Genomic DNA, 16,578 nt, shown 5'->3' on the forward strand with positions numbered 1-16,578 from the left:
GAGAGAGGCAACCCGTGTGAGTGAAAGGCGATACTGAGAGGAAGAAACCGAGTTTGAGGGAAAAGTGTTCGTGAAATGGGCTTTGGCGCAGTTGGCAGTGCTTCCACCCCGATTGGCCGATTGTTAGCTTTGATAGGCTTTGTCCCAGATTTCTCTTCCCCATCATAAGTTTTATCTTCATTTTCAGTTGATTAGTTTTCATATTAGCCTTGGCTTTGGGTATTATAGTAGACTGATTGTTATGGTTTTTGTAAGGGTTCGAATTTATGGCTCTTTTTGGGTTGAATTTCTAGGCTATTTCTTGTTCGGTTTCCACCTAAAATTGAGTTAGTCTTGTTGGATTGGTAGGTTCTGAAATTGAAGATGTTTATAGTTGATGATTTCATGTTTTGGTTGCTGGAACCGAATATGGAAAGTGATTTATGGGGCTTAATCGAATGGTGGATTTGAGGTGTTGATGTGTGTATTTTTTGGGGCTTTGCTTGATGGGGAATTCCTAAAATTTGTGTTTATGGGCAGTAGCTCTTGGGTTGATTTTGATGTGATTTTGGATTATACTAGCCAATGTTTAATGTTCTATATGGGTTGTTAAATATTTGGATAGATTTCTATAATGATATTCTTATGATAGCCGAATAGAGAGGGTGACTTTGATGTATGTTTTGGTGAAATTCAAGTATGATTTTAGAATTGTAAATTGATGATTATGTTAGCTTATGATTAATGCTTTATTGAAGGTTGTCGGTGCTTGATTGGAAAGTGATTTTGAAGAGTATTTTATGGGAATCCAAATCTGGATTTGGGAGTTTTTAATTGAGTGATAATGTTGGTTTATGGTTATTTGAGGCTCTCATTTGATAGGAAATTATATGTGAATTTGTATTGGGTTGCGAGTTATGGTTATGTGATTTGTGTAGATTGGTTGAGGATTGATTTTCATAGAAAATTGATGAGTATGTGTTAGGCTTTGGTGAAATTTGATTATGAGGCATGTAGGACCTTGAAAGTGAATGATGGTTTAAGGATGATAATTGTTATGAGATGTTGATAGAAGTTATTGTTGATTAGGTTATGTAAATTGAAGATTAATCATGGTAGCTCATGGCTAATGCTTTGAGGTAAACTAAAGGAAGAGTCTAATAGAATAAAAATGAAATGCGTAAGGATTATAGTATGGACATCATAGTTCATGATAAATAAGCTACTAAGTTAGTAGGTTAAATAGGATAAGTTCCATAATCTAAATAACCTAGATGGTTAGTAGCTAATAAGAGTGTAAAGTGTTGAATATATTAGTAATTATATTTAATGGATAATAAGCGAAATAAAATATGAACCTAAACCTAAATGATAACCTAATAATAGTTTAGGATACTTAACTAGACTTAGACATAGGTAATGCTATGTGTGAGCACGCGGGTAGTCTATATGTCATAGAAGTGTAGAGGTCAATAGCGTAATCTAACGATACCAATGTTTGCTAGATAATGTCCGGATTGGAGACTTCAATGGGTTCTCCAATGTAGAGTTCGAGTCGTTAGTCCAATTCAGCCAAGGTGAGTATTCTACTCACTGAGAAAATATATATATATATATATATATATTGTTTATGAAACCGAACCGACCATATGATGAATTATATGCTTTGAGATAATTTGATTAGTTTCGATTATATTTAAACTATATCAATGATGTTTAAGAATTGATGCATGAGTGAAGCGTGTTGAATTATTTTAAAGTGTTTGAGTGTGTGTTGCGGTTGGGATTTAAATTATGCAAAATTGTTTGAGAACATGTCATGTTGAAACTGTTTATGTTTTATGAAGAAACTATGATTTGAATGTTTTCAAAGTATTTGATGAAATGTCGGATTTGTTTAGTTTTAAGGGAACTTGATTTAGTAACTGCATGATTTTATAGTATGATAAAGTAGTGAAATATATACTGGTCAGGCACAGAGCATAGAGCATATAGTATAGAGCATACATACAACAGCAATACAAGAGTAACAAAACGCAGTAAAACAGCAATAAACACAGTTAAACAGCAGTTATCAGCATCGCGGGGGACCTAAGCCCCAGTAGACCCAATTTCATGCATATTATGTATAGCATTGTTTCATGAGTGATTTTTTATGCTATGAGTATTTTTACTAGACGTGTTGGTATGCATAAGCGTCTTAAATGAAAAGAGTTTATGTATATTTCTATCGGATAGTTTCATGTGTTTAAGAAACATCGAACTTGAATGTACATGGATTCATGACTGCCCAGGTGTGAGTAATGGCATGTCTATGAGTAAAAAGGTTGACTGTTATTTTTCTTCAGGAAAGACGTGTTAGCATAATTAAGTTTAACTATAGTGCTCACATGATCTACTAATGTTCAAGGCACGAAACTGAAATACGATTAGAGATGGTGTTGCGAGTATTATCTTGAAGGATGATATCCTAGTATGGAAGAGTAAGGTGCCATGTTTTATTGCTTAAGGCTTATGTGTAGACGTGATATCTGTAATGGAGTGATCATGTGCACATATGTCTGAGCCACCATTGAAAAGTATTATTATATAGGGGTCTTGTAGAATCTTCCAAGCGGTATACTAGAACTTCTATATATTTTCACAGCTAGATAGTATGTCTTAAATGTTTTCTGAATAGTCGGTGGTTGATATAATGCTCGTGTGACTAAAAATAAAAGAAAGATTGGTTCTTTGTGAAAACTCAGTTAGTTTAATATCACTGAGGTCTTAGTATGTTTTATACTGAGACGGTGGACTCATTCTTTCACCTATGCGAATGTGAATACCACCACAACCTTGTAGATGATGTTCCTTTGGCTGCAGGTACTTCGTTATAGTTGATGGTTTGCTAGCAGTGTACTTGGGATATTATGACTGAAGCTCGTCGCAACGGTTGTAATTGTCTAACCACAACTTGTCCACTATTTTATAGGTCTGGTATGACTTGTTACTTTTGTGTCACTTATTCTTTGTAAAACCATTATTATTATGTAATTATTGTGTTAATAAGACTCAAACAGATAGATATTAAATGACTCTTTGTTGTAATTAATTTGTGATAAATGTATAAGTTGTAATTTCCGCTATTTAGGTTTATGTTTTCCGCTGCATAGTTAAATAGATGTTACTTTGATTATCAGGTGCATGTTATGGGACATGTGCCATATGTTGGCTGAGATTCTCTAATATTAAGGATTTGGCTATATTGAGGGGCCTAGATTCATCAGAATTCTCTGATTTTGTTGGCTAGGTAGGATAGGTGGAGCTGCATCGTCTCTGAAAGTACTCATTGATCTAGCTTTTGGCATACAACCTTTTATCTTCAGGATTTAAGCTCAAAGTGTCCTGCAGGGGTCCAGTAGAAGGTCACTCTTATGCTTAAGTCAAGATTTACTCTTAAGAAGGATAGTAAAATTGAAGAAAGAGTATTTGACTAGAATTGAATGTACCTTCAAATGACCCAGCTTCCTTGTCTTCTGAGAAGTGTTTTCCGCGTGTAGTTGGTTGAGGGAGAAACTCTAGGGCTAATAGAATTTGATTATGAGGTTCCTACTCCCTTGGACACACTTTCATCATTTCCGGATAATAACAAAATGTCAATAGTTTAGGTGGCAAGGGCTAAGATATGACTCATGCAACTTCTCTTTATGCCCCATGCACTCATTTGTCTAAATTGGTCAGGGTTCGGCCGACCTAACTAAGGTAGGTCCAGCCAGCCTAAATCAAGTTAGGTATGGTCGATCTGGAATGGATAAGGTTCAGCAATGAAAAATAATAATGACTCATAATGTTTGTAATCAACCATAAAACATGCAACCAAAATATAAAAGTAGAAAAGCAATAGATATAGGTATTTTGGTTACGAAGTGGAAACTCTTTGTACCAAAGAGAAAAACCACTCCGGGGTAGTCAAACCCAAAAAATCTACTATCAGAAGAAATAGCTAGTTACAAGGCAGTCGTACTCACAAATCTCATTGCAGTAGTTGTACCTTGAACTCTAACACGTACCTATATGTGAATGCCTCTCAACCATACCTCTTGTCTAAAGAGTTCTTCAATAAATCTCTTTAACTTAAGTTAGGCTTCAAACAATTGAATAATACAACACCAAATAAAAACTCTAAGAGAGTTAGTACATCTAATAATATCTGTCTAAACACTCTCTCTTAAAATACTGAGAATTCAATACCGAATTCTTTACAATAATATAGCTTATGAGCCTCTTTAAATAGGCTTCAGAAATCCTAATTCTACTCAAACTCAGATTTGCATAGGTGGCGTCCGAACTTATAGCTACAACTTCGAATAAACAATGAAGCGCGTCCGAACTTGCAACCCTAGCGTCTGAACGGTTGCATAGAGTACTTCCACTGTCCGCAGTCATCGCATCAACGTCCGAACCTTCTTGTAGACGTGAACTTTCGGACTTCAACGTCCGCTAGGTCGTCCAGACTCCTTCCAGAAGGATGCTCTCTGTGGCTCGTGTCTGCTGAGATGTTTGGACCTTCATAAAACACTGTGTTTTTGACCTAGTCGTCCGGACTCTGGCATCTTGGTGTCCGAACGGAATGTAGGGAAAACCGACTTTCTGAGCTGTAAAGTCTCTAGAATCTTTCCTTCAACAGGAACTTGCCTTCTTAGAGAAATTCGTTTAGATTCATGCCTTGATTAATCATTTCCATATTGAAATTAATATTCTGCAATATTCTTTTGGAAGACTCTGGAAATACAGTGTCCTTCTTATGGAAGTCCCGAATATGAAAGCGTTTTTGTCAAACAGAATGTAGCCAATTAAAATAAACCAACAAGCCAACTTATAGGTCTCATTGTCGACGGACTGACTTGGGGTTGTGCTGAAGATAGGCCAATTTAATAGCCAGAAGAAGCCCGACTCTAAAAGGCTTATTACACTCACGTCAAAATATTTGAAAAACGTTTACGTACCCTTCAAAATATCACACAATCAACAATGTCATCTCCAAACTTTTAACTTTTAATTAGAACAATATCTTTTAAGATTTTTAAATTTTAAAGTTTATTTTATTAAGGATATTTTCATGATTGAGAGAAACATTGTCAATTGAAGGTAATTTAGGGTTGGTATGTGAATTTTTTCCTCATATTTTTGCCTAATTGATTTTACATTTTTTACCAATTTTTCTGCTTCGTGGCCTACACCGCTAACGTGCTTCAATCATCTCAAGGCAACGAGAAAGAAATAGGGGGAGAAAATAAAATAAAAAAATAAAAAATAAAAAATATACACATTGGTTGATTGGAGCAATAAAATAAAGATTAATTACATGAACCACATATAACAACACATCAATATCCACACCCGTAACGCACCCAATCAACAACCCGGTGGAGAAATAATAAACGGAAGAGACGAAATCACCCCTGGTCTCAGATCATGTCAAGCTTCTGGGCCTTGACGACGGGATTGGCGCGGGCGATCTGCTCCCGGCCCATCCCTTTGAAGTCGAAGGTACAGCCGTGCTGCTCCGGGTACCGGTGGGACCCGCAGAAAGTCATCCCGCACCGGCACCCGAACCCCGTGAGGCCCACGCGCCGCCTGCACGCAACGCACCTGTTCGCCTTAGTCTTAGCCTTCGCTTGGCTCTCGTCCTGCTGATCCATAGTAGCAACAACAGCCGGAGATACAGGATCGGTCGTCGATGAAGAAGAAGAAGACTGCGATGCTGATGGTGATGGCGATGATAAGGTGGCGACGAGGGATTGGTTGAAGGCGAGCATGGCCGTGGAGGATTGGTGCTCCTTGAGCTGCAAGTCACGGTAGCATTTGGAGCAGAGGTTCTGCGTGGCCGGGCTCCCAAAAAAGCCGCAGTTGTTGGCGCACAGCCGAGGCGCTTGGCATCGATGCTCTTCCGCCATTTCTCTCCAAAATTCAATCTATCTCACAACCTCTACAAATCTAAAAAATTGAAGGAAAAAAAAAAAATCATAAGAAAAAAAAAATGAAGTTACAAGAAGAAATTAATCTGAAACCAAACAGTACCTGTGCGGAGGATTTGGAAACGCCGATAGAATTAGAAGAGAAACTCAGATCTGATAGTATTTAGGGTGGAAAGGGGAAGAATATCGTGTTTGGCTGGGAAGAAGGAAAACCAGGGAATCTCCGACGAAAATATATGAAGGAAAAGTAAAGCACCTCCACATACAAAGATTGGGGTTTCCTGGTCCAGAAAGAAAATTCCAAACACCTTCTCTCCCCCAACCCCCCGTCTCTTTTTCTCCTTTTTCCTTCCTACCAAACGCTGCTTTCTCTCTCTATTTAATACGCGTTAAAATAAACGGCTTCTTGTTGTCGTAGTTGTTTGTTGTATGGTCCTTGGGCCATCAAAAAGCAGTTCCTTTCTAGAAGCCGTTGAAGCTACGCTTCGACCATTTTAATTATTTTTATGAATGAATTTTAAAATTTTAAAAAATATATAAAAAGGGTGGGGGGTGTGAAAGTGATATGTAGGGCATCGATGAGGCGGAGAGGGGCGAGGAAAACGTCGGCCGCTGATAGTGTTTGGGGTCCCTCTGGCGGTGGCGACGGCTCAAATGGATGGATGTAGAAAGTACTCCCCGTGCTACTTGGAATTGACAATTCGGAATTGGGCTACCGTTCAAACATCCATCGTGGCATTGCGTCAGCCTCTTGACTGTAAATTTGTCTGTGGCCGGATAAATTTAGTATTTCCTTTTTTTTCTTTTTATCGTTTTGGGCTGAGAAATATTCTATAAAAAGAATACTACCCTTTTTAGGTGTTTTCTTTTCTTTTTCTATTTTATTGGAAAAATGATTTGATGCGACATAATTGCAAAATGATTTAAAGTGTGTTTGCTAATCTTCTCTTTTCTTTTTTTTATATAAAAGAAGTCAGAACTTTAAAAAACAATTTTCAACACAAAAAACTCAAATTTATGTGCATCAAAACCAAATTTTTGTTAATGTTTTGACATTTTGAGTAAAAAAAAAAAAAAAAGAAAACGAAAAAAAGTTAACAAACAAGCTCCAAGTCTAAGATAGATAGTGTAATTTCCATTTTAACATTAAGATTCTTCAAGAAAATCATGGATTTCTACCGAATAGATTTCTTTTTAAAAAAAAAAATAATAATAACCTTAATAACTGAGATTTTAATACTGAATTTCAAATCAAGAAATCTACTTAATATCTGAAAAGAAATCTTAATCCTATTTCATATCTCGCTTGCTGGCTTGCACTTGAAGTCTCCTATTTTTTAGAAATATTTCTTTAGCAACTTGCCAAGGGGGGTAGGGGTCCATGCCAAACCGCTACCATCAAATGTGGCTCTCTCTTTTTCTTTTTTCTTTTTTCTTTTTTTTCTTTTTTTTTTTTTTTTAAAAAAAAAGTAATAATAATAATTGATCTTTACTTCTTATTCAGTTCTCAAGTACATTTTCGTATCCGAATCTCCAACAATTTATTGCACGGATTGTTAGCAAATGTGGGATTGTCCTTATAAGACCCATATGTCTAAACAGGAGGACAACTGCTCAAAACATGTTCGGACAACTGACCCCATAAAAATTCTCATATTTGTTACCTGAATTAATAACAATATGAATAGCAAAAATTGCTGAAAATCTCTATCCAACATTTTGAGATTCATTATGGTAATCTCCGAAAAAAAATGCAATTACGATAATCATGAGCACTATCATAAAAGTTGTGGTGATAATGGATCCATCACTAGAAAACATGGACCTACGCAACCCCTACTATGTATGCATTCCAAGCATCTTGTTGCTGAAAACTTTTCACCTCTTCATATTTCACATCTCGGCCGGCACCAAACCCCTCTGTCATTCTGTTTTCTTCAGTGTCCGGCATTTCCCGGAGCCAGAAATGGACAGATCGAAAGCCGGCCTCTTCTAAGCAGTCTTTGATCTCCGGCAATGACCACCTGCGCACATGACCAACAATGTTCTAATGTTCTGGGCCTGCTCAGCTTGTTATATCTATTTCATATGTTGAACACAACATAAAAAGAACAAAACAACAAAACAACACAACTTACAGCCTCCAGCTGTATGAAAATGCGTGTCGAAGTTTTCTCTTCTGCTTTTGGAGATGAAAATGGAGGCTTATCCTTGTTTTGCGCTCAATGATGTCAAATTCAGCTTGCTCCCAAACATACTGCACATGTGGACAGCAGAATCTTAACTACAACAAAAACAAGTTTGTAAAAAGGAAAGAACAAAAGGAATTGCTCTAAATTACTGGGCATCAAGAACTGGCTCAGCAAGTCTTGCTGTTATATAAGCTGCACTTCCGATATTTCACCAATTTCGCTAAAATCACATACGAAAAAGGTGGGAAAGAAACGAAAGGAAATAATAATAATAATTTCATGTCTCTTTCTTTCTTTCTTTCTTTTTCTTTTTCTTTTTTTTTTAAAAAAAAAAAAAAAAAAATTGGCCCGTCTCTGTTTCATATAACTCCCAAGGTTTCTCATGATTGGACTCACTGCTCCAAAATATTAGACCTCCTAATTTGAACCTGATCCAAGCCTAGATTTCACGAGCATATGGAGCACAAGATTATACCGTAAAATTGGCAAATCTTCTCTGAAGTCTTAGCTTGCGCTCCGAAGATATCCCACCGTATAAATCCATCACAAATATACCACCTTCCTTTGACAAGGCATCAAGCACATGCTTGAAATATAAAACCAGGTCTGCACGTTTATGGAGACAACAGCAGCTATAGTTAAATGCACAAACAATGTCTCTTGGAGGCAGTAGAATGTTCTTCATGTACTTATCCTCAGTAGTAGAGTCCACTTGCACAGCAGACTCCAGGGCACAATTCCCTGAACCATCTTTGCCCTCTTGCAGTGTGATGTTACTTATCAGTTCAAGAGGCTCAAATTTTACGAGTTTGGCCTCAAGAGGTTGCAAGACATTGCCATGAAAGAGAGAGATTCTGGAATACCCATCAGCCCCAACTCTATTGATGTTGTTCTCCATGCACCAATTTAGTGCCTCAACGTCCAGATCCAATCCCACAGCAGTCCTCCTTGGATTACTGCGGATCCATTCTGCACTGTAAAACAGAGAATATATCAGGTATTTAAATGTATTTGGCATTGCAACTGGGTCGCAATTTGATGGATTTCGGCCTAAGAATGGACAGGTATTTAGAGACCAATTGTATCTTGGGGAAAAAAGAAAAAATTGGAAAAACTTTTTACACATTATCAAAATTGGGAGGTTAACCGAATGAAAGTAAGAACCTAGACAAAAAATAACCTTATACAGATTCAAGAATGCCAACTAGGCTGCAGAGCTATAGTCTTTGTCATAAAAATTAAACAGCACACATAACACACTATCACTAAATTACGAATAATTCTAGATGTCATACCCATGTCCCTCTAAAAATGACGTGACTTTTAAAATTACCATTTGAATTTTGATCAATCACATGCCCAATGGTGATTTTAAAAGCCACCTCATTTTTAGAGGGACACAAGAGGGACATGAGTATGACATCTAGAATTACTCCTAAATTACTCCATATAAGCCTTGGGAGAATAGACTCCACAAAATTATCTAAAGCTATGACTATGACGGCAATAAGGCCATGAAACAGCTGACTAGTTACTCTAAACACCGAAGGCTGAAAAAGGGCGAAAAATACGCAAGTGCATACAGGCTTTAAATAGTGCAACCAACTGCCAGACAATGTCACTGAGCTAGGCATTTTATCAAACAACTACTATCTAGTTTTGCATAAAGCTTTTAATCATTCAAATTCCGACAACAAACTAAACCAATGCCCTCTACCTCCTTAGAACACCAACCTTCGCTCATACTGTCATATTTTGCTTCCACCACTACTCTCCACACAGCCTTCCTCTTCGTAGCGTAACACCATAACCACTTACCGAGAAGTGCTTAATTAAACTGAATCAAGTTCCTTACACCAATCCACTAGTTTGCTTCATAGAACAAATCTTTGACCGATTATCTAAATAGAAATTAAACTCTTCATTGATACCTCCCCATAAAAAATCTCACTGAAGTTTCTTGAGCCTATTAGCCACAATAATTGGAATAGGAAACAATGACAGATAGTATGTGGGATAATTGGACAAAGTACTTTTGATCAAGGTCAACCCACCTTCCTTTGACAAATAGAGCCTCTTCCAACCAGCCAACCGCCTTTCCATTTTTTCTATAATGTCGCTCCATAGGGAAGTAGACTTGTATGGTGCACCCAATGAGAGACCCAAATATTTCACTGGTAACAAAGCCACCCTACACCCAATAATATTGGCCAAATTTTCTACATCATCCACCTCATCTACTAGAATTATCTCTGATTTCGATAAATTAATCATTAATCCTGAAACCGCTTCAAAACATAAAAAGAGACACCGTGGATTATGGAGATGTTCACAATTAGCCTAGCAAAAGATCAATGTGTCATCCGCAAACAAAAGATGAGACAAAACCAATTCTGCATTATTTCTTGACCCTACCGAAAAAATAGATAAAAGCCCCGATCCACTGTGGCCAACATAATCCTACTCAGAGCTCTATAACAAATACAAATAGTGGAGGAGAAAACCACAAGTACTACTAAAGAAACCAGAGAGGCCCCCATTTATTTTAAAACGGAAAATCGCATCATAGATAAACAATATTTCCGCTTCCCTACATTGCCAAAGATTTCTTCATTCCATTTTTTCAAATCAACTTTCATAGCTTTCAATTTATGTGTGAACACTAAACAAGGGGAACCTTGAAACTTATAAGACTTCCACCATATTTTCACTTGATCCACGAAGCCCTCAAACTTCAACCACATTTTCAAACTTGAAATACCGACTTCTCCTACCCGACACCCCACAATCTAGCATCAACAGGAAATGATCCGACAAGAGTCGAGGAAGTCTCCTCTGGACGACATCAAGCAACTATTCTTCCTAATCAGGAGAAAGTAAAAATCTAACATTTCTTGACCAACATTGATCATTACGATTGTTAGACCAAGTGAATTTGTCACCCACAAGAGGAATGTCCATAAGACCCTATGCAAAGATGAAATCTAAGAACTCCCTCATAGCTAGAGAAAGACGGATATCTACTGATCTCTCACTCGGATATCGAATGGCATTAAAATCTCCCCCAATGCACCATGGCTTCTCCCACCAACTCATAATTCCAACCAATTCATCCCAAAGCAATTTCCTGTCATTATCATTATTTGGACCATACACACCCACAAATGCCCACTAAAAATTGTCATTGATGCTTCTAAAAGAACACAATAGAAAATACCCCCATGCAATCCTCCGTCTTTTAAGTAGTGGAGGCTAGGGTTTTTCAACCCTAGCCGCCCACTATGTTGGGGACTGCAGTCCCACATTGCTAAAATATGTTTTCCCCTCTCTCTGCTAAGCCTATAAATAGAGAATATAGGTTTGAGCTTAAACACAAGGCTGGTGTAGACAATCGGGTAGCAAATGCCCTCAACCAAAAGTCACTTTTACTCAATGCTCTATGTGTTGATGTGCCCTATTTTGCAGATATGCAGTCCCAATACAAAATTGACCCAAATTTCGGCCAAATCTATGCTCAGCTGTGTGCTAACCACGGCTGCCTGATGCACCCTTTTGCCTTCATGAGGGGTATCTCTTCAAAGGGACACAACTCTGAGTTCCCAAGACATCCATCACAGAGCTGGTGATCTGAGTTACATTCTGGAGGATATTTTAGGCATATTGGGTGTGATAAAACCATATCTTTGGTTGAAGCTGATTTCATTGGCCTACATTAAAAAGGGACGTGCACACAGTCCTAAAGCACTACCGCACCTGCCAATTATCTAAAGAAAACAAAATAAATGTTGGTCTTTATAGCCCTCTACCTATACCAACAAGCCATGGATTGATCTCACTATTGACTTTGTTCTTGGGCTTCCTAAAACGGTGAGAGGACATGATTCTATATGTGTGGTTGTTAACAGATTTTCACAGATGACACATTTTTTACCTTTCTCCAAGACATTTTATGCATCTCAGGTGGCTTCTCTCTTTTTCACAGAAGTGGTGTGCTTGCACGGGCTTCCCCAATCCATTGTTTATGACTGAGGCGTCAAGTTTGTTAGTTATTTTTGGAAGACCCTTTGGGCCAAACTAAGCACCAAGCTCAAATTTGTCAGTCTTTTATCTCCAAATGGACAGGCAAACTGAAGCCGTTAATTGCAGCCTTGGCAATCTTTTTTTCCACCACCCTTTTATACCACATTAGCAAAATTCCTCTGGAAGCCCCTCTCGACCCTATGAAACACCAATCCACATGTAGACACCCCCTTCATAAGCTCCTTACCACTTCCCTAGTAACGAACTTCAGTTTAGTTTCTTGTAAACAAACATTATTTGCCTCCCAATCCCCAATAAGTTCTTTAATCCTCATCCTCTTATCCTTCTCATTTTGCTCTCTCACATTCCAGGATAGTATCTTTGGCTTCAATATGCATGCATATGCCCTTCCCCTTTCCTTTATCTTTGTTATTTTGCCCTCCCTTTAAATCATAATTAATTGAGCAAGCAAACCTCTTTAGTTTTATTTTCCCCCTGTTATCTGTCTTAGAGAAAAAATTAGGAATGCTAACCATATTGTTCTGGTTCCAACTTGCTTCAATTGTTGTAAACAAATCCGACATTTGCTCCTCGAAACCCTCACGGGACAATCCCACCACATGACAAAATATTTTCACTCTTTGAACTACCCAATCTGAAGACATTAATTCAGGCAGCTCTTCGGCATCTAGTAAACCACAGGATTGACAACCCAAGGCTCGATCTCTGTCAACTCATCTCCCGTGTAAGGCACCATATAGAGAATAAACTTTATCACCCCCACTGACATTAATTGAACATAATCCACCCTTAACCCGTACCACCTGGGCTTTGTGAACCTCTTTACTATCGTCCCCATTCCCTTTTCTGAACCTCCTCCAACCATATTTGCTTCGAACACAATGACAACAAGGTTCTCTTTGACATTATTGGCATGTTCTTTCTTCTTCTGAAGCCTACACTCCCTAATGTAGTGCCCTTTCTTGAAGAAATGACAAGTCCCCTTCTTCTTGAAGTTACACTTTTTATCTTTATTAGGAGCAACATCATTTCTTCCTGTTGTATTTCTCAACAACATGGGCAGACTTGTTCATTTCAACATTCTCTTCAAGTTTGTCCTGAAGCCTTGACTCTTCTTCAATTCAAAGTTGCCTTTGAAGACCTTCTAGAGTAAGATCATCACTCTTCCTCTTCAAAGACTTGTGGTAATCCTTCCAAGTCAGTGGGAGTTTGGCAATGATAGCACCAACTTGAAGTTTCTCGTCAATGGGAATGCCCTCAAAATTCAATTGTTTGACAATATGTTGTAAGTCATGCACTTGACTGAGAATAGGCTGATTGTCCACCATTTTAAAATCAAAATAATTACTTACACTATCACTTTTGTTGTCAGAATCCTCAATTTTGTATTTGTTCTCCAACGCCTCTCAGATCTCCTTTGCAGACTTCTTCGGTGCATACATGTCAAACAGAGGATCAGTGAGGGTGTTGAAGATGTTCCCACATCAAGTATAGTTGTCTTCCTCCCTCTTTAATTTGGCATCAATTTGTTCTCTAGAGGCTCCTTTGGTAGGCACGATTGGACAAGGTGTATCCAACACATAGCGAACCTTCAAAGTTGTCAACAGAAACTCCACTCTCTGCTTCCAGCCTTTTTTGTTGTTGCCATCAAAACAATCCAATTTTGAAAGGTCTTGTGGCATAACATTGAGAGAAGTAATGGCAAAACTCATAGTTGAGAGTGCCATTGAATATGCATAATAATTGTCAAAGAATTGTTGGAAAATGAATATGGGAAATTTGACATTAGAAGAAAATGGAACAGAAAAATGTATGGGAATCGCTGAAATCTGGACAATAAGGCGAAATGAATCTCTCTCTTAGACAATTATTGCCTCCCACTTACATAATAAGTTTTGCAAAGGGAACACAGTCAATTTGTCCTCAAGATACAATATTGTTTGTGTGCATGTTGCATATTCTGAACACTATACTAAACTAGAAATTGTGTAACAACAGAAGAAATATAAGTGAAAGAAGAGAGAAGTGTGTTCAAATTAATGAGAATTATATGTTTTTATAGAGTGAAAACAGCAGTTCTCTTGACTCTAAAAATTAACAGTTTATGTTGTTGAAATAGCAGATTATGATTGTTAGAAAAGCAGTTTTTTGTGTCAAAAATCGACCCTAAGACATGACTGTTAGTGGTGCAGAACAAACTTCACTCGAGTGAAATCTGATATTCGCTCGAGCGAAGTCAAACCCGAAAGGATCGCTAGACCCTGCACTTGATGGACACTCAAGCTAGACCCAACCAGAATGCACCACTCTGACTTGCGTTCGGTAGACGCTTGAGCAGGGTACTAACATTCAGAAATCGCACCAAAAGATAGGGTTGTGGCTCGTGCAAGTGTGCGCCTAAAGCACCAATGTGACGCATGTGCACCAGGGCATCACACTGGTGAGACCACTAGCATGCATCTACCCAAAAGCTAATTTAGTCCTTGTGAAACACATTCACTTATAAAGCACCGTATGTTGACAAAGACAAATACACAAATTGAGGGAAAGTTTTTTTAAAAAAAAAAAAAAAAAAAAATCAAATGGAGGGAAAACTTATTTTATAAAATAATCTAACAACGTCATACTATACATGAATTCAGCAAATCACCGGAGAGATGCACTACCAAATTACCACGACTTCTTGGACAATACTTTCAACATGTGCATTCCAATACGTTAAATTCTTGGTCATAAACCACGAAATAGTATGCCAAGAATGTACCTAAGAAGAGCGGTTCCACAAAAATCTTCTTGGAGATGGAGAGGCAACCTCCCACCCGCATACATCAGAAAGAACTTCTGCAAATAGCTTATGTCTCCCTTCGGAGACTGCATTCAAAACAAAATTCACACAACCCCATCAGAATTTCTGCTCCAGAAAAATCAGAAATTTAGTCGCATTAGGTTCGGATTTTGAGTCGGATTTTTGTTTTGGTACGTTTCAAATAACACAAGAAAACTAAGAAAAATTTCAGTTTTCCGATATTTTCCCACATTTTCTTAGCAACTAGACTTGGCAGTGAAAGAACTAGCGAATGAGTCAAACCTGTACGGATTGTTGGTAAAGAAGAAATTTTGAAGGCACGCCCTTCAATGGGTAATCTTCACTCTTCTCTTCTTCTTCTTCTTCTCCTTCCTCATCATCATCATCATCTTCTTCTTCTGCTTCGGGAACATTTGGCTTGGAAGCAGAGGAAAAAGAAGAAGACGAGGGCAGGCTCAGCTGGTCATCATAGTCGTCGTCTTGGCCATCAGCATAGTAAGAGGCTCCTCGATGGGGATTTCTTTGTTGCTGCCTCTGCTTCTTATCTCGCTTTCCCATTCTTGATTTCTTTCCGCTACCGCCGGCGTTGCCCAAAATAGAAATAGAATGGCAATCGTTTTCGCTTCTTTACTACAGTCTACACATGGTTTGTTCACCTAAACGGCAGCTCGTTTGTGCTGGTTTTTTTTTTTTTTTTTTTTTTTTTTGAAAATTACACTATTGGTCCATATAGTTAGCTTAGATTAGAAATCGCTATCTATTGTATTAAAATCAATTCAGAGATCTCTGTAGTTGGCTTAATTTACAAATCACTCCCTAAAGTCAAATTGCATTAAAAAAATTGACAGATTCCATTAAACGCCACATTAACGTCAATAAAATGATTACACGTGTTGATCTTAATAAAAAAAAAATATAGATATATAAAATTTAAAAAATTACTATTTTTCTTTTTAAAAAGAATAAAAGACACCACCTCAATAGCGTCGGGAGGTGGCCCGCACAAAGGATATATCCCACCCCTTTTCTCTTTTTAATTTTTTTTTAAATAATAATAATAATTTTTTAAATTTTATATATTTATATTATTTTATTAAGATCAACACATGTCGATATCTTATTGACGCTAACGTAGTGTTTAATGAAATTTGACAAAAATTTTAACGGAATTTGACTCCAGGAAACGATTTGAAATTTTTTTTTTTTTTTTAACATGCCCACACAGGAGGGAGAGGAGGGATTCGAATTAGTGACCTCCGCTTCATGAGGTATGGTCTCCAGCCGATTGAGCTACCTTTTGGAGACAAGCGATTTGTAAATTAAGTCAACCACAGTGATTTCTGAATTAATTTTGATACTACAAAAGTGATTTGTAATTTATGTCAAATACAGAAACTAATGGTGCAATTTTTATTTTTTTTTTCCTCCATTATAAATGACAAGAAAAAAAAGGGGGGGGGGGGAGGGGGCTTTAAAGGGCAGCTCTTTTCCATTTCTTACATTATAGGGCATGATTGATCATTTACCTTAGCCCCCAAAGCTACGGATATGGTTAAAAAATAAATAAATAAAATAAAATAAAATTATTTTAAACTTTCAA

The 16,578-nt window shown here is 37.6% G+C and overlaps 2 protein-coding genes across 2 annotated transcripts; both read right to left on the reverse strand.

The window, feature by feature from the left end:
- Positions 1-5,275: 5,275 nt before the first annotated feature.
- On the reverse strand, positions 5,276-6,342 carry LOC133878172 (zinc finger A20 and AN1 domain-containing stress-associated protein 3). Its single transcript, XM_062316681.1, has 2 exons — positions 6,043-6,342; positions 5,276-5,958 (listed from the first exon to the last, which is right to left on the reverse strand). The coding sequence occupies exon 2, from the start codon at positions 5,916-5,918 to the stop codon at positions 5,430-5,432; it is 489 nt and encodes a 162-aa protein (XP_062172665.1). The 5' UTR covers positions 5,919-5,958; positions 6,043-6,342; the 3' UTR covers positions 5,276-5,429.
- A 1,231-nt stretch (positions 6,343-7,573) lies between these two features.
- On the reverse strand, positions 7,574-15,592 carry LOC133876969 (uncharacterized). Its single transcript, XM_062315190.1, has 5 exons — positions 15,261-15,592; positions 14,937-15,043; positions 8,607-9,105; positions 8,078-8,196; positions 7,574-7,963 (listed from the first exon to the last, which is right to left on the reverse strand). The coding sequence occupies exons 1-5, from the start codon at positions 15,534-15,536 to the stop codon at positions 7,765-7,767; spliced, it is 1,200 nt and encodes a 399-aa protein (XP_062171174.1). The 5' UTR covers positions 15,537-15,592; the 3' UTR covers positions 7,574-7,764.
- Between the last annotated feature and the right edge of the window lie 986 nt (positions 15,593-16,578).

The sequence above is a fragment of the Alnus glutinosa genome, chromosome 9, assembly GCF_958979055.1.
Source record: "Alnus glutinosa chromosome 9, dhAlnGlut1.1, whole genome shotgun sequence".
In the NCBI taxonomy this organism is placed as follows: Eukaryota; Viridiplantae; Streptophyta; class Magnoliopsida; order Fagales; family Betulaceae; genus Alnus; species Alnus glutinosa.

Coding starts and splice junctions, on each gene's coding strand:
- LOC133878172 (XM_062316681.1), bottom strand. CDS start 5,918: ATGGCGGAAGAGCATCGATGCCAAGCGCCTCGGCTGTGCGCCAACAAC.
- LOC133876969 (XM_062315190.1), bottom strand. CDS start 15,536: ATGGGAAAGCGAGATAAGAAGCAGAGGCAGCAACAAAGAAATCCCCAT. Junction 9,106..14,936: donor TGTGGAACCGCTCTTCTTAG/GTACATTCTTGG, acceptor TCTGTTTTACAG/TGCAGAATGGATCCGCAGTA. Junction 8,197..8,606: donor GAAGATTTGCCAATTTTACG/GTATAATCTTGT, acceptor CCACATGTGCAG/TATGTTTGGGAGCAAGCTGA.